Raw genomic sequence first — 21,334 nt, forward strand, 5'->3', positions numbered from 1 at the left:
CCAACGTGCGCCGGCGCCCTGCGAGTCCGCCCTGGGTGTCAGCACGATGCGCAACACAGGGACTAAAAGTCGCATCCCCAACGGGTGGAGGCGGCCCTTGGGAAAGGTAAAATCGACCGCTTTGGGGCCCCGGCACCACGTTGCGTGTGGTCCCGCAGGATGCCGCAGCAACGTCTGCATCAGCCTCAACTGTACCCAAGACGGGCCGATGCTTCACGAAATCACGGATGGCCATGACGAAGCCAGCTCCTAGGCAGACGCAGACCAGCGAATCTGGAGTCAACGGCGCCTGTTCTCGCCCCCTCTGCGTCGCCGTTGGCTCGTTGTCAAAATCGCCACGTCAACGAGACTGTTGAATGCTGCCCAGTAGAGCGAGAAGGGTACCACAGCACTTTGCTGTGCCTCACAGCGGCCTGGAGTCTAGACGTGCAATGGAAGTGCCCCTTATCAATCCAAATGGCGCCACCCGCCCCCCCATCCTGCGTACCACACATGCCACGTGCGGCTATCTCGGTGTCTTGACAGCACCTTTGCTGCAGCGCTCCGTCCGGACTTCGGTTGCTCGCCTGTTGGTCCGTTGGGGCTTGCGTCAGGAAACGCGACGTGCTGACGGGGCGATCGGTCTCGCGATCATTGCGTCACCCCGCAAGGCAGCCGACGACAACAACGCACACCTGACCTCGCTTAAATCCAATGACCGAGAGCAACAGCCCTGCATTGGATGTGTCACGTAAAAGTATCGACCTCTGCCGTGACGTTCGTGTTGGTAGCATGTGTGCCTTTAGCCCACGGCCTGACAGCGTGGTGAAACTCGTAACGCCGGATCAAGTGATGTGAGCGAAGCATCGTCGGACCACCCTGTAACATGGCCAAGAAACTAAATTGGGCTTACACTCTCAATACCGTCGATCTGCTATTTCGGTCTGTCCTGGTGAGAGACGCACAGGGCATCACAGTGTGCTTGTGCGACAATGATGGTGCCAGCCGGTGGCTAGTGGCGGCCGCACCGCCACATTTGAGTTGAGCTCCATGTGGCTGAGTCACTAGCCTCCTGGCGGACGGAAATTTCCAATCCGCATCTCACGACAACCACCGCGTTCATCATCAAGCTCAACGGGCATTCCACAATGGCCGGAGCGCGCGAAGGAACTCGACTGGCGAGGGCGTTGCGCCCGGGGCAATTGCCTCTGCGGACAGCGCCTACATGCGCTCGACGCTTCGCCTCCAGCGCCGCGGAAGCGGCTTCGAAACCGGCCGAGCTGAACGACCTCGAGGACACCACCGCTTTCACTGCGCCGACGCCAGATGCCAAGACTGCGCAGGCTTTTGCTGCCGCCCGCAGCCAAAGCGCAAGCGAGACGAAACTCCCAGGCAACCGGTAGGCGCCTCGACCCATTCGCCCTGCTCGGATCCCATACTAACAGAATCAGCTATCAATACCATCCTCCCAAGTACTACCGCGGTCCTCTTCACCCGGTGCAGATGCCCCCCTCGTCCGATCCGACCGCTCGAGACTTTGTCCCGGGTCCGTTCAGCTTCCCTAGGATGAAGCACACATACGACAGCACCATCGCTCCCGACCTGCTCACCCTCACCTACACCCACGTTCCTCCCGGCACGGTGCCAGTCGAGTCGCAAAAGGGCACACTGAGGGAATGGGATGACTCTTCCCCGTACCACAAGAACCGTCCGCGGCGAGGCCCCCGTGGTGGTGGCTCCTCGCGGCTCGGCATACTCGAGCGCAAGATTACCTGGAACAACATTCCCGAGATCGAGGCCGTCACCATCAACTCGTACGCACCGCTTGCCGCGGACAACAAGGAATACCTGCACGTCGCGCGAGCCGTCGTCCAGGCCATTTCTGGCGCGTACCCCGAGGTAACCACGGTCAAGCACCATGTGATTCAATGGGGCGTTCGCAAGGGAGACAAGGCTGGCGCCAAGGTCACGCTGCGCGGCGGCGCCGCCTATGACTTTGTCGACAAGCTGGTCACGCTGGTTTTGCCCAAGATCAAGGACTGGCCGGGGATCAAGGCAACCACCGGTGACGATGCGGGCAACTTGGCCTTTGGCATGAAGCCGGCGTGGATGGCCTATTTCCCGGAGATTGAGTTCAACTACGACGTGAGTAGATACCTATCTTGACGTAATGGCAACAGCATACTAACGGCCTACAGATGTACCCGGCCAAGCTGATGCCTGGTTGCGACATCTTCATCCACACCACGGGCACCTCGGACAGGCAAGGACGTCTGCTGATGGAGGCGCTAGGCTTCCCGTTCTACGGCAAGGTCACGCATTGAGACACGCACGGTAGTGTTGTCATGGAGGCGAGAGAAAGAATGAGCGTTCGCGGCCGATTGGCCGGAAGAAACCATGTGGCATAGACCATGTATAACAATGTATCATAAACCGTCCAAAATGTCCAAATATAACGGGCGGACCCCAAAAGTCTTGACAGGTGATCCGCAACGCCCCAACACCGCCCAATGCATTCGTGTATCCAGAGGACTGTCGTCTAGGCAGCCTTGGCCTTTGCGCGCAAGGCGTTCATCACCTCGTCTACGGCCTCCATGCTTGTGGCGTCCACCTTGCCGGTCTCGTGGCCCACCTTTGACAGCTCGTCGGCGCAGGCATCCATGGCGGGCTGGTAATTCCGGCAGGCCGAGCTCAGGGCGTAGATGGCCTTTTTCCTGACGTCTTCCTTCTCAGTATCCTTGGTCGCCAGACCAACCAAGTGCGGCAGACCACCAACGGCGAGGAGACGCTCCTGTGTGCGCTCGTTGTTCTGCACGGCGGTTCCAATGCACCAAGCCGCCATCCTGCGCAGCTCAGGCTCCTCGGCGGCCAGCTGCTCGAGCAGCGGGGTCCAGAGACCCAGGTTGGCGATGTTGTTGGCGTTGTCGAGGCCCTCGATGAGCTGTTCGAAGTTGTCGAAGGCGATGAGTTTGTCCTCGAGGGAGACGTCCGGGGAGATGGGCGCCGAGATGATCTCCATGGAGGCCTTCATGAGGTCGGCGTCCGAGGGCCCGCCCATCAGCGCCGCCATGACTTCGGGCGTGAGTTGCGTGCCGCCTTCGGCGGGGGGCTGCGCCGAGGGGTCATTTCTGGTGGCATCCGAGTTTTCGATGCTCCAGCGTAGGAGGTCGTTGAGTCGCTTGTCGTCCATGGTGATTTAGGAGAGGCCAGAGATGCCAATGGATGAGTGCGGGCGTGACAGGTGCGAAGTAAGATGCTGTTGTAAGGTTTCAGTTGTGACGTTGGGATCGAGCTCTCGACTTTTTCTTTGGAGTTGATGCCCATTCTGGAAGCTTCATGAAGGGCCTATGCCCAATGCGGCCTAGCGCTCTGGGGGATGCTCATTGCTCAGCACCGCCTTATCAGCACGGCAACGGCGGGAACGCGCACAGCATGCTGACCAGCGATCATAAGAAACTTGCTACGTTCAGGGGTGCTTCAATTGACCTCGAAGAACCTCGTGGGATCAACAATTGTCGGATTTTCATTCCATGAGAGGCCGAGAGCAGATCGCGGGCACTCTGAGATACCCCGCCAACGCCAAGTTGCCTGCCTGCCAGCGTGCCCCTCACTGCTGTCTCTCGCCGCGCAGCCACCGCCGGACGCCAGAAGCAGTACTCGCAGGCAGAAGAAACAAATCTTAGCCGCCGCGCCGAATGACGATGGCACACTCAAAATAGACCGGAAACCCTGACATGGTACGGGGTTTGAGCGGCGTTCCCGACGAACATTACTTGTGGGACTTTGGCTGGGGCCTGCAAGGCTACGGGCACAGGGTTCATGTTTCCTGGAGACGGGAGGCACACGCCCAATGATGCACCGCGATATGATGGAAGTGAAGGGCCTACGCAAGACTCGCCTGGTCCCCCCCGCGAGTACGAGTATCGTAGGCTCCAGGCACTTTTGCGGCCAGGGTCAGCCGGCCGGCCGCGTCGGCTCGCATCCCGTCTCTGGGGCCCAGGCCAGGCAGCCGGATGAAACATTTTGGCAGCTGCGTAATGCTGTGCGCCGCCATCAGCAATGCTGACGACAACCCCCTCGCCCCTTTCACAGGTACAGGGCCACCAAGAAATTCCTCATCCGCCGACCGGCGGGCGGCGGCCAGCCCGTTTCGGAATGGTGGCGACGCTGCTCTAGAGGGGGGACGCGACTCAAGCGCTGCTGCGCAGGTCAGGTGACCATGTTCAACGACGTCTGTCTCTCTCACACGGGATCGCTTTGCAATCGAGCATCGCGACATAGATGGGGCTCTGCAATTCAATTGCCTCCAAGCTGCAAGAGATGAGGGCAGACACGTCACGTACGTACCCGGAGATGGCCTGCGTCGGCAATCGGCAGCCAATCTGTGTGAGACAGGGGAGCAAGCTTCCAGAGCCAACTGCAACCACAATTTGAAGACACGGATTTGTGACATGTTCGAATGTGACGTCTGCGGCCCGAGCGCAGCGGCGGCACCTGGTTACAGGTAATGAGCACACTGATTGCATTTGGCGTAGAAAGGCTTGCAAAGAGGACACTTGCGCGCACACGCCAGGTTGCCAATGTGAGCGGGCCATCACAGCACCAGCGCATGCTGTCGACTTGGGTGCTGACGGGCTGGGCACGCATCTCCGGCTTTTGCTGGACGAGATCCGCCAAGGAAAGTAAGTTCCTCCAGTAGCGAAGCCCCTCCAATACTACCCTCCCGGGCCGCCTGATGAGAGTGCCACAGCGGCCAGTGCCTCACCAACTGTCCACTGTCGGGGGCGTCCTTCGGGGGGGCCTGTGCAGCCCTGGAGGCTGCTGCCGCCAGCTGGCCGCGCGGGCACCCACCCACCGCCAGCACCACCACCATTGGCCCAGGAACCCCAATAGCGGTGCGTGCAGCTGCTGACAGTGGTGGCCGTCTCGTACCCAGCCACCACCGTAAGCCAATCAGTGGGCCGTAAAAGCGGCGGGCAGCGGCTTCCCCTCCTCTGATCAGCCCGTTTTCTGCCCGCCGCCTCGAACCGGTAGGCGGTGTTGGGCTGCCAGCCATTTGGAAACCCACAACTTTCTGTGACATCGCCGCCAGCCAAGCGGCGTTGCCCCCCCCAAGCCCCCAAGCCCCCCCAAGCGGAGATACCAAAGGTACTTCCCTCCTTTCTCCCCTCCACTCCGCCAGGTTCTCCTTCTTCAACCTCGCACCCCCATCTCTTACGAGCCTGTCCACCATCGAGACTGTTGCCACGACTCTCCCCCGACAAGTCCTCTTAGCCCTTTTTTCGAATCGTGAGCTCTTGCTGCCCGTCGCAACCACCCTCTCCCTGACCTCTGTTGCTAAATCCTTCGTCCCCAACCAGCTTCTCAACCGCAATCAGCAGCCATGGAGGGTACGTCGCATGCCACCTCAGCTTGCCCGCGAAACCAGGCCGCGCGCCTGTCTGGCTATCGCGGGCATCAACACATGCATCGCGGCCGCGTTTGCTAACATTTCTCCTCACCACAGAAGAAGTTGCGGCCCTCGTCATCGACAATGGGTAAGCTTCCCCGCTGTCTCACCGCCGACTCGCCCGCCTCGGCTCGCCGCGTGTCCCCCTCCTCACCGCGCAGCGCGGCGCCGGCGGCGAGTGGGATCCAATACTCGGCGGCGACGACGAGCGTTGGACACAATGGGCTTCAAGATTCAGAAGGACTGACCTCGACGATAGTTCGGGCATGTGCAAGGCCGGTTTCGCCGGTGATGACGCCCCCCGAGCTGTTTTCCGTGAGTACCCCACTTCTGCTCAGCTCCAACGTGCTACGTAGCTAGTTGGCCGCCGGGTGCACCACCGACCGCACGGCCGCCACGACGGTGCTAACGCGCGACGCAGCCTCCATTGTCGGCCGTCCCCGCCACCATGGGTAAGTTTCGGGCGCCGATTCGCCTCTTCTGGTCCCCGGCGCGTCTAACCGGGCGGCAGTATCATGATTGGCATGGGTCAAAAAGACTCGTATGTCGGCGATGAGGCTCAGTCGAAGCGTGGTATCCTGACGCTCCGATACCCCATCGAGCACGGTGTCGTCACCAACTGGGATGACATGGAGAAGATCTGGCACCACACCTTCTACAACGAGCTGCGTGTCGCCCCCGAGGAGCACCCCGTCCTGCTCACCGAGGCCCCCATCAACCCCAAGTCCAACCGTGAGAAGATGACGCAGATCGTCTTCGAGACCTTCAACGCCCCCGCCTTCTACGTCTCCATCCAGGCCGTCCTGTCCCTGTACGCCTCCGGTCGTACCACGGGTATCGTCCTGGACTCTGGCGATGGTGTCACCCACGTCGTCCCCATCTACGAGGGTTTCGCCCTGCCCCACGCCATTGCCCGTGTCGACATGGCTGGTCGCGACTTGACCGACTACCTCATGAAGATCCTGGCCGAGCGCGGCTACACCTTCTCCACCACGGCCGAGCGCGAAATCGTCCGCGACATCAAGGAGAAGCTCTGCTACGTCGCCCTCGACTTTGAGCAGGAGATCCAGACTGCCGCCCAGAGCTCCAGCCTGGAGAAGTCGTACGAGCTGCCCGACGGCCAGGTCATCACTATTGGCAACGAGCGGTTCCGCGCCCCCGAGGCCCTGTTCCAGCCCTCTGTCCTGGGTCTTGAGAGCGGCGGCATCCACGTCACCACCTACAACTCCATCATCAAGTGCGACGTCGACGTCCGAAAGGACCTGTACGGCAACATTGTCATGGTGAGACTGCCCGGACCGCTAATGCTATGCCGGACATCTTTTGCTGACCCCTGTCCCAGTCTGGTGGCACCACCATGTACCCTGGTCTCTCCGACCGTATGCAGAAGGAGATTACTGCTCTTGCTCCCTCGTCGATGAAGATCAAGATCATCGCTCCCCCCGAGCGCAAGTACTCCGTCTGGATCGGTGGTTCCATTCTCGCCTCCCTGTCGACCTTCCAGCAGATGTGGATCTCGAAGCAGGAGTACGACGAGAGCGGCCCCTCGATCGTCCACCGCAAGTGCTTCTAAGGTGAGCGCCGCCAGCGATGACCAATTCGCGACTCTGAATTCTGACGGGCGCAGCGAGCCAAGCCGAACCGAGACCCTCTCCAAGTTGCGACAAGGCCATTGCCGACGCGTCCTCGGCCTCGCGAGCGTCACAGCCTGGTCTCATTTCTACCAAAAAGTCTTTCAAAGGGTCAAGGGGTTGGTTGTCTGTTTGGAACACGGCTTACCCATGTTGCGACGGGCTGGGTAATGGGGTTAAGGCAGAGCTGAGGTGATATTCTGAGTACTCTTATCTGCGTTCGTCTAGACTCGTACAACGGAGGTGACGATTGTATCAAATGTGTGAAATCATGTGAAGTCCTTGACTTGGGTACTCGTGACGCTCGGAGTGTGGGGGTTTGCATGCAGCGCAGCGATGCGCCAAGGTTACTACTCAAGGTTTGTCTTTGCTTGTGCTTGTGCTACTTGAGCTACCTGATTCTGCAGCCTGCGTAGTAGTATCCGGCTCGTTTTGCTGTCGCCGCACGTGGTCGGACGGCTCCTCGGCGTCCTGCGCATTGGAGGGCTCTTCGTCGTCTTGCAGCTTCCTGTACTTGCGGCGACTCTTCTTGGCGGCACTGGCGGCGCGCTTCCTCTTCACCTCGCCGACAATGGCGGACCGGCTCTGGTCGCCATGAAGGAGATCGTCTACCCTTTGCGCCAGCAGCTCGCGGGCATGCTTGCGGTTCTGGCTGCGGGAGCGGGTGGCCTGGGACTTGACAACGATGCCGGTGGGGATGTGCTTGAGCTGGACGGCTGAATTGGTCTTGTTCTGCGCGAGGGTTAAACAACGGACCTGTTAGCTAAGCGCGCAGAAGACATGGCTTGAAAAGGGGCAGCCCAGAGCGGCGGCACGCACAATCTTCTGGCCGCCCGGCCCGCTGCCCTTGAGGAAGGACTCCTCGATCTCGGAGTCTGGAGGCGGCTTGGGCCGCGAGGGGAGGCTCTTTGCGAGGTGGAAGGCAGTGGTGCTCAAAGGGCGCGGGCGGAAGAGCGGTGATGTGAGCGCGGGAGCTGGGTGGATGATGCGAGGGATGGAAGAGGTGGAGGCGAGGCGGAACATTGCTCGCTTGGGGAGGATGCGGCGTGATGTGAGGCGGTGGTGATGGGAGATCGATGTCGATGATGCTACCTCGTGAACTTAGGTTATGGCGACTGATGGGCGGGTAGTGGAGCGCATCGGAGGCGCTGTTGAGCGTTCCGGGCTGCCCGTGCACAGCGGGCGGTCGTCTCCACAGATGGCGTGCGAAGCGCTGGAGGAAACTTCGCTGGACGCAGGTGCTGATGGAAAGTGGTAGCCGCTGGACGGCAGCCCAAGGCACCGAACATCCACTGCTGAAGCCACTTGACTCGGGGCCCGACAGGAACGTCCAACCTTCCAAGGTTCTTCCAACGCACTCCCGTCACAGGCTGCGCCGCGGGTGGGGCGGCCTACCTTTGTCGGACCTTACGCGTGGCGCTTCCCGTCAAAGTGCCAAACCCAAGGTTCCAGGCGCCAGAGGGGGAGCGGACCCCTGGAAAGTCCTGCAGCGGCTCCCGGCCTGCCTGGCGGGGGCTGGTCTCTCCGCTCCGCCGGCAGCCAACGCACCCGTGGACGCATCCCATGTGCAGACGGGGCCGCCGGGCGCGCCAGCACAATTTCCATCTCGCATCAAACCCGCCCCGACCCCTTCGCGCAGAACCGACGACGACACATCACCTACCTTTCCCTTTCCCACGGGCACGCGAACACCCAGCGCCACCGCCGCCCATCTCCCGATCCCGTCCCTCCAGCCAGCGAGCGTTCGTTGAGACCTTTGGCGCACCAGCGACCGTCGAATTGACGAGAGGCTTTCATACCGAACCCTCGGCCCGGCCCTGAACAGACCGAGGCCGCAGCGCGACCAAGCCCCCGGTGCCGAGATCGATTGTCGTCCTCAAATCTCTTAACCCGACGTTGCTATCCCCCGGGCCCGAGTCGCGGGAAGAGGCAGGATGTCGAACCTGGGGACATTCCGGAGGTGGCTGCACCGCAAGCAGTACCACTTTGAGGTGACGATGAGCGTCTACATGTTTACGCCCTGGGAGAAGTTTGCCTTTTGTACGTTGAACCAGCGAGTCTCTGTTTCTCTCTACAACATGACGAGGAAGCCGCGCGCACGGCCGCCCATCCATTTCTCCGCTTCACACCTCTCCTGTTCAATACGCTGACCGCTGGGGTTGATTGCGCGACAGACTCGATCCTCTTCCTGCTCTGCAGCCTCGCCTTCATCGCGGCGGTGCTGTACCTGCCGCACCACATCTCCACCCTGGCGGGCCGCGCGTGGTACTACATCAAGGGCGAGCACATTGACGTGGCGGCGTCGGCCCGCGAGGTTGTCAAGGAGATGTCGGCGAGCGTGCTCAGCGGCGAGGGCGTCGTGACGCCGCCGACGGCCGTGGGCGTCAAGGAGGCGCTGGGTACGCTGGAGAAGGAGCTGTGAGTGTCTGTGCGCGCACATACGCACATAAACACGCACAAGGACACTCACGGCAGGGTGGACGAGCGTCGGGGGTCTGCGACGATGCGTCGGCTCAAGTCGCGCCGGTAGGATAGGAAGCGAAGCGGGTAATGGCGGATGGGAGACGGGGACGCTGAACGGCGAGGGCATGCATGAATGGACGCGGCGTTCGTTTGGGGGGCGGCTGGTCTGGCTGCTCGGTGTATCATAGAAGTACCTTGCCCGCTATAAGGGGCCTAATGACAGCATACTTTTCTTCTACTACAGCTATTTGCGTAACATGGCATGGCTGGGGATTGAGGGCAAAGACACGGCTGTTGAGCCGCACAGAGCTCGCAGCACCTCACCTGCTGACGACAGACTGGGAGATCGACACAGACGCTGCAGGACGTTCTACATTGGGGGCCTTGTGCCGCTCGACTACGACGCTGTTCAATGCCAGGAGTCAACCCCGGTACCGGATAATGCGCAAATCAATCAGCCGCTCCGTGAGCTCAGCTCGGATACCTCCTCAAAATCCAAGTCCTTGCTGACCAATGCACAGTTCTTTCTACCGGACTTTGCGGACACGGGAGAGAGTCCGGGACGCCGCGCTTGGACGAAGATGCTTGGAGCAGTAGTGGAAGCACGCGCTGCTTGCTCGCTTGCGTTGAGCTTAACGACGAAAGGCGCAACGCAGGAGAGCAGGGTTTGGGTTCTGACGGACGTTGGAGAATGGCGCTATACCCTGTGTCGTATTCAGAGACGCACGAGCGGTGGTGGTGGGGGGTTGCGGCGCGCCGGACGCGCGGGCTTAAGTGTGGGCCCCAAATGTGTCTAACTCCGGTGTAATCGAAACGACATTGAGACGGATGTGTATATAATGCAGTGCTTCGCAGGACCGTGAAAGTATTTACAGAAACTCAAGCATATCAATTACCTTTCCGAGATCAAAACGAATACCCTCACATCTTGCAATCATACAGCAGTCATGGCCCCGAAGCGCATCTTCCTCACGGGCGGGAGCGGCTACGTCGGCGCCGTGGTCGCCGGCAGGCCCTCGCCGCCGGGCACTCGGTGCGCGCGCTCTCACGGTCGGAGCGCAGCGACGCCAAGCTGCAGGCCCTGGGCGCCGTGCCCGTCCGCGGCGACCTGACGACGCTCGACGTGCTGCGCGCCGAGAGCGCCGCCGCCGACGCCGTCATCCACCTGGCGACGGCGTACGTGCTCGGCGGGCCGGGCACCTACGACGACGTGCTGCCCGTGGACGTGGCCGCGCTCGACGCCCTGGCCGAGGGGCTCGCCGGCACGGACAGGCCGCTCGTCACGACGGCGGGCACGCTGCTCGCGGCGGCGGACCCGGCGGGCGGGGAGACGGACGAGGCGTCGCCCGAGGACGCGAGCCCGCTGAATACGCGCGGCAAGCATGAGAAGCACGCGCTGGCGCTGGCGACGGAGGGGGTCAAGAGCAGCGGCAGCGGTGGGGGAAACGGCAGGACGGTGCGCGTCTCGTCGGTGCGCCTCGCCCCCTGGGTGTACGGCCGCGGGGGCAGCGGCGTAGGGCTCTTCCTCAACGCAGCGGCCAAAGCAGGCTGTGCAACGACCGTCGACGGCGGGACGAACCGCACCACGACGGTGCACGTCGACGACGCGGCGCGGCTGTACCTGCTCGCCGCGGGGGCGGGAGAGCGGCCCGCGGCCGCGGCCGGCGAGGTGTTCAACGCGAGCGGCGAGACGGACGTGACGGTGGGGGACATGTTCGGGGCCATGGCGCGCGCGCTGGGCGTGCCGCTGCGGGACGTGTCGTTTGAGCAGGCGGCGGGCGAGATGGGCCACATGTTTGCGTCGTTTGTCAAGGCGGAGAACAGGGCGTCGGGGGACAAGGCGAGGAGGGTGCTGGGCTGGGAGCCCAGGGGGTTGGGCGTCCTGGATGAGATTGCCAAGGGGTCGTATGCCGCTGTCGCGGAGGGTTTGCGCAAGCAGGCTGCGTGAGGAGACCGGAAAAGGAAGTCGTCAAGGAAGATGATGGGTTCAGCGGAGCCTGGGCTATGAGCTGATCATCGACTCTGTGTTCCAAAGTTACTCTCTTTCCAATACCTAGAAGTCAGTCCTCACAGTGCCATGCATCAAGGTAGACACAAAATGACAGGGCATCTATGCCGCGGTTTCAGAGTTTATTCACTGCCCTGCGGTCTGTAGATACGTCTCGTCAAAGGCCAGCAGGCGCAGCGAGCTGTCCTCTCCCGCCACGGCGAGAGTGTGCGCGCCGGTCCCCTCGCGGGCCGGCCGCCACGCCAGCTGGAGCACCGCCTTGGGAAGCATGAGCCTGTGTGCGGTCAGCAATGACTTCACATTCTCGGATAAGGGCGTCACCCACTCATCTGGCAGTGGCAGTTCCACGGCTGCCGAACCGTCCTCGCTGACGAGGTACACAGCCAGCCGCCCGACCTCTGTGCCGACAGCGAGCACCGCCTTGCCGCCGACGAGCCGCGGCAGAAAGTCGACCGCCGTGACGGACGTTCCGCACGGCAGGGCCGCCGCCTGCGTGAACTGCAACTCCCCGTCTTCCTTCTTCGCCGACGCCCACATCCGCACCTGCTTGTCTCGGCCCGCCGTCGCAAAGACCGGGCTCTCGCACGGCGCCCACGCCGCGTCCAGAATCATCCTGCTGTGGCCCTTGGGGTTCGCCTGCAGGAGCTTGTACATGGCCTCCTCCTCGGGCGCTCGCACGAACACGGCCCACTGCCGGTCTCGGCCCACGCTCAGGAGGTAGTTGTCGTCGGCGGAGAACCGCAGGCGGGTTGCCGTCAGCGAGTGCGCCGTCAGGGGAGGGCGGATCTCGGTCCAACGTTCCGTTTCGAAGAGTCGGATGACGGCGTGGTTGGTTGAGCTGGCCTTGCACGCGCTGGCGATGAGCTTGCCGTCGTGGCTCGTGGCCAGGCATGATATCTCGTACCCGTGGCCGTACAGCTTCTCAATCTCGGGCCAGAGCGTATGTCTCGACAGTGTCTCTTCAAATGGCGGGTGGTCAATCTGGAGGTAGGACTTCTTGACCATCGAGGCCGGGTCCATGGCCTCGCGGTCGCGGTCGTCGACGGGCTGGATCTCCTGGTCCTCGTCCACGGCGTCGATGGCCTTGTTCGACAAACCCAGGACGGGCATGTTGGCCGCGTCGGGCATGTGCTCCACGTTTGAGCCTCCGATGCCTGCGACGCGGTTGAGTAGGGTGGCCACCGCCTTGGGCTCGCCAAAGACGCGCATTAGCTTCTCGTCGGCACCCGACACGAACTGCGAATCGCCCAGCGCGTCGATGCAGTTGAGATCGTAACCGTGGATCTGCGGCCGCGCCATCTCGTGCCAGGTGTTGGCCCCTGACATCGTCCATTTCGTGTGCAACCGTGTTGTCTGGTCTGAGCTGGTGGACAGGAGGTAGTCGCCGCCTCTCGACCACGAAATGCCCGTCACGGCCTTTGTGTGTCCCGAGACAGCAACGCATGGTCTCCAGAAATCCTGCGCCGGCTCATACAGCCACCGCCTCCAGCTGCCTGTTCTACCCAAGCAGGCTACCGAGTTGCCGTCAGGGGACCAGAGCCCGGTCCAGAAGCCGCCGGTGCTGCCCGTCGCGGTGGTGGCGCCCTTCTCTCTGCTAATCTCGCCCAGCCTGACTGTGCTAACCCATATGCCCGACGAAGGGTCTGCCTCCCAGATGGCCAGCGAGTTGTCGGCAGACGTCGACAGCAGCTGCAGCTTGCCGTCGGCGTGGCCGTGCCATCTCGCGCTGTAGATCCAGTCCTCGTGTCCCAGGAGAAGCGCTTCAAATGTGATGGAGCAGTCTTTTCCGGCAGAGTTGAGCCAGTATGCTTTGTTGGAGGGCGACTTTCCGGGAAGAAAGGCGCCGCTTGAAGGATCGGCCCCAGAGGCAGCCAGGGCTGGCAGCTCATGGCCCTGGTGGAACCTCCAGATACGGACGTACTTGTCCTGGCTGGCGGAAGCTAGAAGCAGGTCGCTCTTGGGGTCTTTGGTCTCTTTGGTAAAGTTCAGTGACCTTATCCACCCTTCGTGGCCGGAGAGCGTCGCCTGCACGCTGAACTGGACTGCATCGACTCTGGCGTCCGCGGTCAGGATCTGGATCGTGTCCCGCGTGCCGGCCGCAGCGAGAACAAGAACGTCGGCATCATCGTCCAAGGCAGTGAGAGATAGCGCTAGGGGAAAGAATTTTGGTGATGTCTTGATGGTTTGTAGCAGATTCAGCTTGTCGGCTTCGAGCATCCAAATGCGAATGGTGGCATCAGCCGCTCCGGTTGCCACTATCCACCTTGGTTGATCGGCGGCGAGCCTCACGGCTGTAATGCAGTTGACAGGCCCTTCATGGTCTGCAAGAGTCTGGAGAGCGCGAAAGTCGTGACTGCCACGCCGCGACTTCCAGAGGATGAGCGTCTTGTCATCTGAGCCGCTGATGAGATATGCGTCTTCGTCGCCCTCCACCTCGAGCGGGAACGCCACGGCCTTGACCGTCTCCTTGTGTCCACTCAGGAGCTTGCATATGCCTTTCGGAGGATCATCCTGCGACTCTTAGTCAGTCATACGTTCTGAACGCGGTTGACGACCTGGTGTCTGAGCTCACGTAGGGCTGCCACAGGGCAACGTTGACGTCGGCGCCAAACGCCAGCAAGCCGCTCCGGCTCCAGTCCGCGACGGCCGTCTGCCTGTTGGCTCCCGTCGCCAGATACTCAACCGAGGCCCCTTTTGCGCTCATCTCGGGGTCCTCATGAGCAGCTGTGCGTGTGAGTCTGAAAATTGCTTGCACCTGGTGCTGTGATTGGCTGGGTTGCAGTTGAAGTGAGTTTGTCCCGCTTACGTTATCCCTGCCTGCTAACAGTTTTCGCAGTGAAGCTGGGTGGGAGCGAGTTAGCAGCGGCACCTCTCACTGGCCCGACGCCCAACTGTCACTCTGTCCACTCATTTCGGTGCCTGCTTGAACGTTGACCTGCCATTGACACCGCACCCCATCTCATCCACTTCTGGGCTGCCGAACCTAGCAACGAGGCGTGCCCCTTGCAGCCTTCATCATGGCAATGGCAACTGCCGAGGATGTGAATGGAGCCAAGCAGCTCACAATCTCGGTCGAGTTCTCGTGAGTTGGCTCCCTCCGTCCATTCAGCCGGCTCGTCACCTGCGTGCGAGTCATGCGTTATGACGACGCACCATCCGGCGTCCCAGATTCGTCGCGTCGCCCCCCGGGATCTCATCAGCGACGCTGATATGCGCGACAACTCCCTGCTGCGGATGGATGGTACGCTGACACGCGAGCCCAGGGGTGGCCTCGAGATGCTCTTTTCCGACCAGCGGCACCACTCCGTGACCCTGCCGTCCGAGGCCAGGAACGGCCATGCCGCCGACATTGCGTTTTTGATAGATCACCTCTGCGATCATGTCATGAAGGACACGCGCAAGGAACTTTTCGTCCTCGACGGCCACATGTACGTGCTGATATGCCCTCTTGAGCATGCGATTGGATCACCGCCGTGGTCCACGGACGCGGCCCTGCTCCCCGACCTTCGACCCTGCGTCCCTGTCACCACCAACCACCGGCCCTGATCGGCCCGCCACGAGTGTGCCGGGTCCATGGCTTGCCTGCCTGCCGGCCAGCCCTTCCAGATGTCACATCCGCCGCCAAGGCGACAGACTTGGGATGAATTGTTTCCGCTAACTATCGAGCGCCACAGCCGTCCGGGTGTGCTGGTGCTCATCAACGATGCCGACTGGGAGCTCGAGGGCGAGGAGGCGTACGAGCTCCAGCCCGGCGATAACATCCTCTTTGTCTCGACACTCCACGGAGGCTAGCCACCCAACCACGCCTGTCTCTCTCTTCCTCCTCGACGGCTGCCTTGTCTCTGCGCCGTGCAGAGTCACTGCGGAGGGAGGGGGATCGCCTCCAGCCCCCCACCTGTCTTAGATCTCTGGCCCTCATGGTCCGTGGGGAACACCCTCTCAGGAAGCTCTGTTCAGCTGGGCAGGGCACATTTGCACGCCCACGCAGCTGCTGCCCAAACGCGGAGGCGGGCGCCATCGACAGCGCTATCCAACCATGTGACGCCCTCGTCGCCGTCTCAAGCTTGCCATCTGACGTCCTGAAACGAAACGCCGCCGCCGGGGAGAATCTGGCCTGGTCCCGGGAGAGGCATCCATGGATCACCTTCTCGCTGGCCCACCCCACAAGTCAAGGCCGTACGGCTAGTAAGGTGACCCTCTATTCACCGTGACTCTTCTGCACGAGGCTGGCCGAGGGCGGGTCTCGGATGCTCTGGACAATGGGCCCATCTCTGAGACTCTGCCTTCGCTGCAAGGCAGACCAGGCGTGCGATCGGAACCGGGGGCGTGGCAAGTCGAAAACGGGCGTTGTCTTTGATGGGGGGGGAGTCCGGCGGCGAACAGCCTCCGTGCAGACGCACGTCTCAGCGACGAGATGTGTTTCGACAAGAGGTCTCGACGGCCTGTGGCAGCGAAACCTCTTGGTTTGGGGTGAGGGTCAGCAGCAGAGGCGGTGAATACATACAGACACACACCCGACGTTTGGCAGTCTGCTTTCTGCGCATCCACCACCCACCGCCCATCTCGGCTGTCGACCGGAACGGGACGCCTGCAGCTCGGCGAGCCAAGTGTGCAGACGGTCATGACGACACCGCCTGCTGCAAGTATCACCAAGTCTGGCCGGAAGCGAGTGTGTGTGTTGTGTTGTATTGTATGTATGTACAGTGTGTATCTCATGTTGCGCGGTATCAACGCATGTATGTATGTAAGGATGCCTGTCCCCCCCCTGCCCCCCGTCTGCAGTCCTGCAGTCCGCTGCGGGCGTGTCCGACCGACTCCATCTATCCAGCCCTGCCCTGCCCTGCCTGGAACCGCCTGCCCTGCTTCTGTGCTGCGCTGTGCTACCCGCCGCCGCCGCCGCCTCTGCAATACACGTCCTCCTGCGTCCCTCTAGCTCGACGTACGTCCCTCCACCGCCACTTTCCAGACTCCAGAAAAAGACACCGGCCGCGTTTTTCCCCTTCGAACCCCCCGTGGTTGCGCCAGGCAGGGCTGGGATTGCCCTGCTGCGCGGCGGGCGTCGTTGACGTCGTCGTCGTCGGCGGCCTCAATTCATCCTGCCTCCCCTCCCCCCCTCTCCCTTCCCTCGCAATGGATCATCAGGCCGGAAAACCCGCGCCCTCTACCTACCACTCAACCATCCCCCGTCCATCTACTGGTACCTAGGTCTCCGCGCATCCTGCCGTGGTGCCCATCCCCGCCACACCTTCCCCCCCTCCTCCTCCCAAGCCCGCCCCCGGGAAAAGCTCCCTCCTTGTCCCCGGCTTTGGGCCTCTCGCCCCCCTGGTTCGTTTGTCGTCCAGCATGGGGGCCATCCCGGCTGGCTGGCTGGCTGCTGTGGCTCAGCTCGACCGGCACGCCGCATCAGCAGCACCACCACCAGCAAACGCCCCCCCTCTTCCCAAGGTGGCGTTCGTCCAATCTCTGACCTCAATCCGCACTCTCTCTTGGCCGGGGTTTAGTGCGCGCCCACAGTCGGGATGAATATGGGCATGTACTTCGTACAGCAGCACTACGACTGCATGCAGACGCGGCGGCCGCGGCCGCAGGACCGGGCCTCCCTGATGAGCCGTCATCCATCCTTATGATTATCCCTCCCCGTCTCCACCATCCATGTTTCCAGCCCGTCGGTTTGCTGCAAGTCACCTGCGCCAATGCGTGCGTGCGTGCGTGTGCGCGCAGGCATGCCCAGTCCCAGCACGTACATGGCATCGTACCGTAGAGCAGCCTTCTAGATGTGCGTTTGGCGTTTAGGCTCTGCTCCCCGTCCACCTTTCTCTCCGGCTCTACGTCGACTTCTGTGTTGGCAAAACGCGCACTTGCAGGGAAGAGGGGACAATCCATGTGGACAGCGCAACGATTCTGTGTCTTTATTTGGTTCCTTGTCCGCGCCGTGCGTGCTGTAGTATGTATGTATATGTGCACACACGTAGCGCTTCGGGCACACATGAGCCGGCTGCCCTCAAAAACTAGACTAGCTGATACTGCTCAGTGCTCACAAAGAGCACACTCGCACCGCCGTCCCCGGCGTCCTCCGTCCTCGGCGCGCCAGACAGGTCCTGTTTTTCCTTGCATGGCAGCCGCAGAGACAAGACTCAAGACCGGGGGGTCCATCCATCTGCACGCCCCGCAGCGGAGCGGCGGTGGAAAGGCAAGGCAAGCAAACGCACCACCAAGGCACTTCTGTGCCGAGACCGAACAATACACCCTCGGCGGGCTGGTTCAAAGAGACTTTGCGGTTTGTCATTGACATGTCAATGGTGCTCAAACACTCATGTCCCAAACCGCCGCCTCCCCCATTTGTCCTCCAAGCAAGCGCACACAGTAGAGTCCTCCAGGCTGACGTACAAAGACGATTATATGGTTGAAAGTACAGGCGTGATGATGGGTAAGTGATGTCGTGTAGTGGCATGGGAAATAGATGATTGCAAAAGCAACAAGCCTCCACTGAAAGAATAAGCGCTGCCTCCCCGCTTTTTTGGTTGATTACTGCAATTGCAGACAGTTTGCCAGACCCAGGTGGTTGCAGAATAAATCAGACATGTCGAACGAAGTTGCAGCGCTGCCGACCCCGCTTGCACGTGCTGGAAACAAGAGCGATGAGAAACGAACAAGTTGAAAAAAAAAAGTCCCTCCCCTTGCCGGTGTGTAGCCTCAAAGGGCTCCATGGATTCAAAAACTTTTGTGTCGTGAATGCTGCCAACAATTGCGCCACCTCCGGTGAAGCGCCGTGGCCCGAGGGCTGGTGGCTCCGTGTCATGCTCTCCGTAATCATGTCGTCGTTAACAATATTTAGGCCGTATATTAGTACAAGCGGTCGCTGAACGCCATCTGGCGCGATTGTTCGTCGTCGTAAAGCATGCCGGCCGCGCCGCTGTGGTCTGCATGGTGCTCGAACATGGGGTATCCGCCAGTCGATGGATGGCGGGGGATGGCGGCCATCGTGTTGGCAGGTCCAGGGACGTATGCCTGGTGCTGGTTAGGCATTGGGAGATGCGGGAACGCCATGGCGGCTGAGACCGAGGGCTCGGCCTTTGTCTTCGGCGCCACCGTTCGCGCCTTGCCGCGGCCCTTGATGCCCTTGTTGCTGTTCTTGTAATGAACCTTGAAGTACTCAAAGAGCTCCTGGTGCTCCTCTGGCACATCACCCATGCGAGCGTACTTGACGAACAGGGAGGTCAAGGTATGGAGCGTCTCCTTGTGGAAGTTGTTCTGGTGAGTCTGTACAATCCTCAGTTAGTGCCGTGCCCACCGAAGACGCAGCCACCCCAGATGGCGTTACCTTCATGTTTCCAAGCTGGGAGAAAGTCTTGTTGCAATCATCAAGCCTGCAGATGAAGGGCTTGAGACCCTTGTGCGTCTCCTCATGGGACCGGACGTTGCCGCGCTGGGCAAAGAGCTTGCCACAGATGCTGCAAGCGTAGGGCTTCTCCCCGGTGTGGCGGCGCATGTGCGTCTGTGCAGCTGAAAGTCAGCGGCGGGAATGGTGCACAGGAAATACAGGGCTTGGTCTACCTTGAGGTTGCCTCTCTGCGAGAACGTGAGGCCGCAATTTTCCTTGGTGCACACCTGTTATCGGCTGTCAGCAAACTATGTTCGTCAAAGTTTCCGGCTTCACGGCTATGCTCACATAGGGCTTGTGTCCAGTGTGAGTCCGACGGTGGATGTCGAGGTGAGTCTTTTGGACAAAGCGCTTGTTGCAGTTTGGCCCATCGCAAACCCACTTCTTCTTCGGCTTGGGTTCTGTGTGAGCAGGAGTCGAAGGCTGCCCAAAGCTGACAGGGCTCTGCGACCCAGAAGACGACTCGGCATTTGGCGTCTGGGCAGGTGTGCATGTCATGCTCTTCTCGTCGTCGTCATCCTCATTTTGCTGGATGACTTTCATGAGCTCGTCCACTTCAGTCTCAAAGTTGACCCGGTCCGCAGGGTCGATGGTCTCGTTGTAAGTAATCGTCTTGGCGTTGGCATTGGGGTTCGAGCCGACGGAGTGCGCGGTCGAGGCCTGAGACTCGCTCCGAGCCGATGGGGACTGCATCCGTCCCTCGTTGAGCTGTCGAGAGCCGCGGCGATACGGCATGCCCCTGGCAGCCTCGACATCATGTCCCACCATTCTCGGGGCTTCGTGCTTGTACGGAGAGCCCATGGGCGTGGAAGGCGGGGGGCTTTGATACGGGACATACGCAAACGCCTGCTGGTTCGGGTACTGCGGCGCGGCAAGAGTGGTCATGGGCCCGTTGGTGTAAGCGGGCGCCACCATATACTGATGAGCCATGGGTCGCTGGATGTGCTGCGGAGGGTGACCCCGCGAGTCGTAGGGCATGAAGGCCGGAGTATCCATCATGGCAAATTCGTGGGGGAGTTGTTGTGGCCAGCGTCCCCAGTTCGGGGGCGCCGCGGGTGATGCCGTGAGAGCCAGGATGTCGGTTGAGGTCAGTCTTGCTCCAAGAGCCAGACCGACAGAGGCTAATATGGAGGAGGGGAACGAGTCCGTGGAGTGCCCTGACAGAAGCACTCTCTTGCAGAAGCAGTTGCAAGTGGACTCGGTGTTGGTTTGTGCGATGGTGAGACCCAAAGAGCAAGGGAAGAGGCTTGGTATATATGCGAAGAGGGAACCAAACGGCCGGAAAGCGGTGGGGTGTGGTCGGGGGAGGAGAGGTCGTTATGTATCTACGCCTGCGTACATGGAGATGGAGTTGAGGTTGAGCACCGATATTTGGGGACACGGCAAACGCCTGCGAAGTGTCACTCAAGCGAAGGCCGGGGGACGAGGACGGGAGGGGTGTGAAGCCAATCGTCCGGGTGCTGATCCAAAGATCTTGGCTCCCACTCGCACTCCCAGCACGGCATGGCCGGGGGTGTTTCGCAAGTGATCCAGGTCTCGTCATCCCAGCCATATGCAATACTCGCACGGCACTGTAGGTACCGTGGCATGGCGAGGTGTGAGTACATTGGGATTTGCGATTTGATAGATGGGCGGCCACGCCCCCTCGGGGGGTCGGGCCTTGCGCTTGGGGGGCCCCCTCCCTTTCCACGGCGCACGCCCGGCCGCCCATGGGCCTGAAGCTGAGAGACGAAATGGGGAAGCAGGGGCTGCTGCAAAGTGCAAAAAGGGCCTCCGGGTCAGGATCGATGCAAGGTGACCAGGCCGGCCGGGGGTGGCCACGGTGGGTACGAGAGCACAGGTCATGGCTTGTGGCGTTGGAGCCGGTCTGCCAGGGGTTCAGCCGGTGGGTGGAGGATACCCGGCCGGCCTAAACCAGATGAGAGGCGGCACTGTCGACCTGTCATCCCTGGTTCCCGGTAACGCCCTCTGCTCTGCCGTTGACGCACGTCCGCACTCGTACTCCGTGCAGTAGTCGAGAGCTGTACGCACTTCGTAGGCGGGGGCACAGGTTCGGTTCGTTCGCTGCGCACGTCCCGGGCCAGGCTGCCCCGTGCCGTCGGCGATGTGCGGCCGAACGTCCAGCCAGCATTCTGAGGCGGTACGGCGCGGTGCGGTGCGGTGCGGCGCCGGCTCCTCGTGCTCGCGCTTGCGCTGATGCTGTATGTGCGCATGTAGATACATGTACTGCCAGCTCATGAGGCTGCACGCAAACGAGTCCGGCCCTTTTTGCTTCAGGCGCGGCTGCGGGCGCGCTCGACGGTGTCTGGCCAGCAAGGACCGGGCCTCGACAGTGAATCTAATAGCCTTGGAAAGTTGAGACATTTCGCAGCGATGAATTGGCCACTCGGCCGCGCTGACAGCGTGAGAGCGGCCAACCAGGT

General features: G+C 61.3%; 9 protein-coding genes across 9 annotated transcripts; 5 read left to right on the top strand and 4 right to left on the bottom strand.

The window, feature by feature from the left end:
• Window positions 1-1,127: 1,127 nt before the first annotated feature.
• On the top strand, window positions 1,128-2,303 carry PLICBS_009395 (mitochondrial 54S ribosomal protein uL5m; the record flags this gene model as incomplete). Its single annotated transcript, XM_018325010.2, has 3 exons — window positions 1,128-1,378; window positions 1,431-2,124; window positions 2,178-2,303. 3 exons carry the CDS (start codon window positions 1,128-1,130, stop codon window positions 2,301-2,303), a joined length of 1,071 nt encoding a protein of 356 aa, XP_018176404.1.
• A 215-nt stretch (window positions 2,304-2,518) lies between these two features.
• On the bottom strand, window positions 2,519-3,169 carry PLICBS_009396 (hsp70 nucleotide exchange factor fes1; the record flags this gene model as incomplete). The annotated part of the gene is made up of 1 exon (XM_018325011.1): window positions 2,519-3,169. The coding sequence occupies one exon, from the start codon at window positions 3,167-3,169 to the stop codon at window positions 2,519-2,521; it is 651 nt and encodes a 216-aa protein (XP_018176405.1).
• A 2,193-nt stretch (window positions 3,170-5,362) lies between these two features.
• PLICBS_009397 (actin) lies at window positions 5,363-7,001 on the top strand (the record flags this gene model as incomplete). The annotated part of the gene is made up of 6 exons (XM_018325012.1): window positions 5,363-5,369; window positions 5,486-5,516; window positions 5,688-5,743; window positions 5,850-5,880; window positions 5,940-6,711; window positions 6,771-7,001. 6 exons carry the CDS (start codon window positions 5,363-5,365, stop codon window positions 6,999-7,001), a joined length of 1,128 nt encoding a protein of 375 aa, XP_018176406.1.
• A 412-nt stretch (window positions 7,002-7,413) lies between these two features.
• PLICBS_009398 (uncharacterized protein) lies at window positions 7,414-8,082 on the bottom strand (the record flags this gene model as incomplete). The annotated part of the gene is made up of 2 exons (XM_018325013.2): window positions 7,414-7,791; window positions 7,879-8,082. The coding sequence occupies 2 exons, from the start codon at window positions 8,080-8,082 to the stop codon at window positions 7,414-7,416; spliced, it is 582 nt and encodes a 193-aa protein (XP_018176407.2).
• Window positions 8,083-8,993: 911 nt separating this feature from the next.
• PLICBS_009399 (uncharacterized protein) lies at window positions 8,994-9,481 on the top strand (the record flags this gene model as incomplete). Its single annotated transcript, XM_065601620.1, has 2 exons — window positions 8,994-9,099; window positions 9,234-9,481. 2 exons carry the CDS (start codon window positions 8,994-8,996, stop codon window positions 9,479-9,481), a joined length of 354 nt encoding a protein of 117 aa, XP_065457692.1.
• A 988-nt stretch (window positions 9,482-10,469) lies between these two features.
• PLICBS_009400 (uncharacterized protein) lies at window positions 10,470-11,470 on the top strand (the record flags this gene model as incomplete). The annotated part of the gene is given in 2 exon segments (XM_065601621.1): window positions 10,470-10,523; window positions 10,535-11,470. The coding sequence occupies 2 exon segments, from the start codon at window positions 10,470-10,472 to the stop codon at window positions 11,468-11,470; spliced, it is 990 nt and encodes a 329-aa protein (XP_065457693.1).
• Window positions 11,471-11,656: 186 nt separating this feature from the next.
• PLICBS_009401 (uncharacterized protein) lies at window positions 11,657-14,234 on the bottom strand (the record flags this gene model as incomplete). Its single annotated transcript, XM_018325015.2, has 3 exons — window positions 11,657-11,804; window positions 11,856-14,041; window positions 14,103-14,234. 3 exons carry the CDS (start codon window positions 14,232-14,234, stop codon window positions 11,657-11,659), a joined length of 2,466 nt encoding a protein of 821 aa, XP_018176409.2.
• Window positions 14,235-14,547: 313 nt separating this feature from the next.
• Window positions 14,548-15,322, top strand: PLICBS_009402 (ubiquitin-modifier 1; the record flags this gene model as incomplete). The annotated part of the gene is made up of 3 exons (XM_018325016.1): window positions 14,548-14,612; window positions 14,794-14,958; window positions 15,205-15,322. The coding sequence occupies 3 exons, from the start codon at window positions 14,548-14,550 to the stop codon at window positions 15,320-15,322; spliced, it is 348 nt and encodes a 115-aa protein (XP_018176410.1).
• Window positions 15,323-18,373: 3,051 nt separating this feature from the next.
• PLICBS_009403 (zinc finger and SCAN domain-containing protein 5B) lies at window positions 18,374-19,910 on the bottom strand (the record flags this gene model as incomplete). Its single annotated transcript, XM_018325017.2, has 4 exons — window positions 18,374-18,790; window positions 18,852-19,025; window positions 19,085-19,138; window positions 19,200-19,910. The coding sequence occupies 4 exons, from the start codon at window positions 19,908-19,910 to the stop codon at window positions 18,374-18,376; spliced, it is 1,356 nt and encodes a 451-aa protein (XP_018176411.2).
• Window positions 19,911-21,334: the final 1,424 nt, after the last annotated feature.

Source organism: Purpureocillium lilacinum, assembly GCF_023168085.1.
Source record: "Purpureocillium lilacinum CBS 284.36 DNA, scaffold_7, whole genome shotgun sequence".
NCBI classification, from domain to species: Eukaryota; Fungi; Ascomycota; class Sordariomycetes; order Hypocreales; family Ophiocordycipitaceae; genus Purpureocillium; species Purpureocillium lilacinum.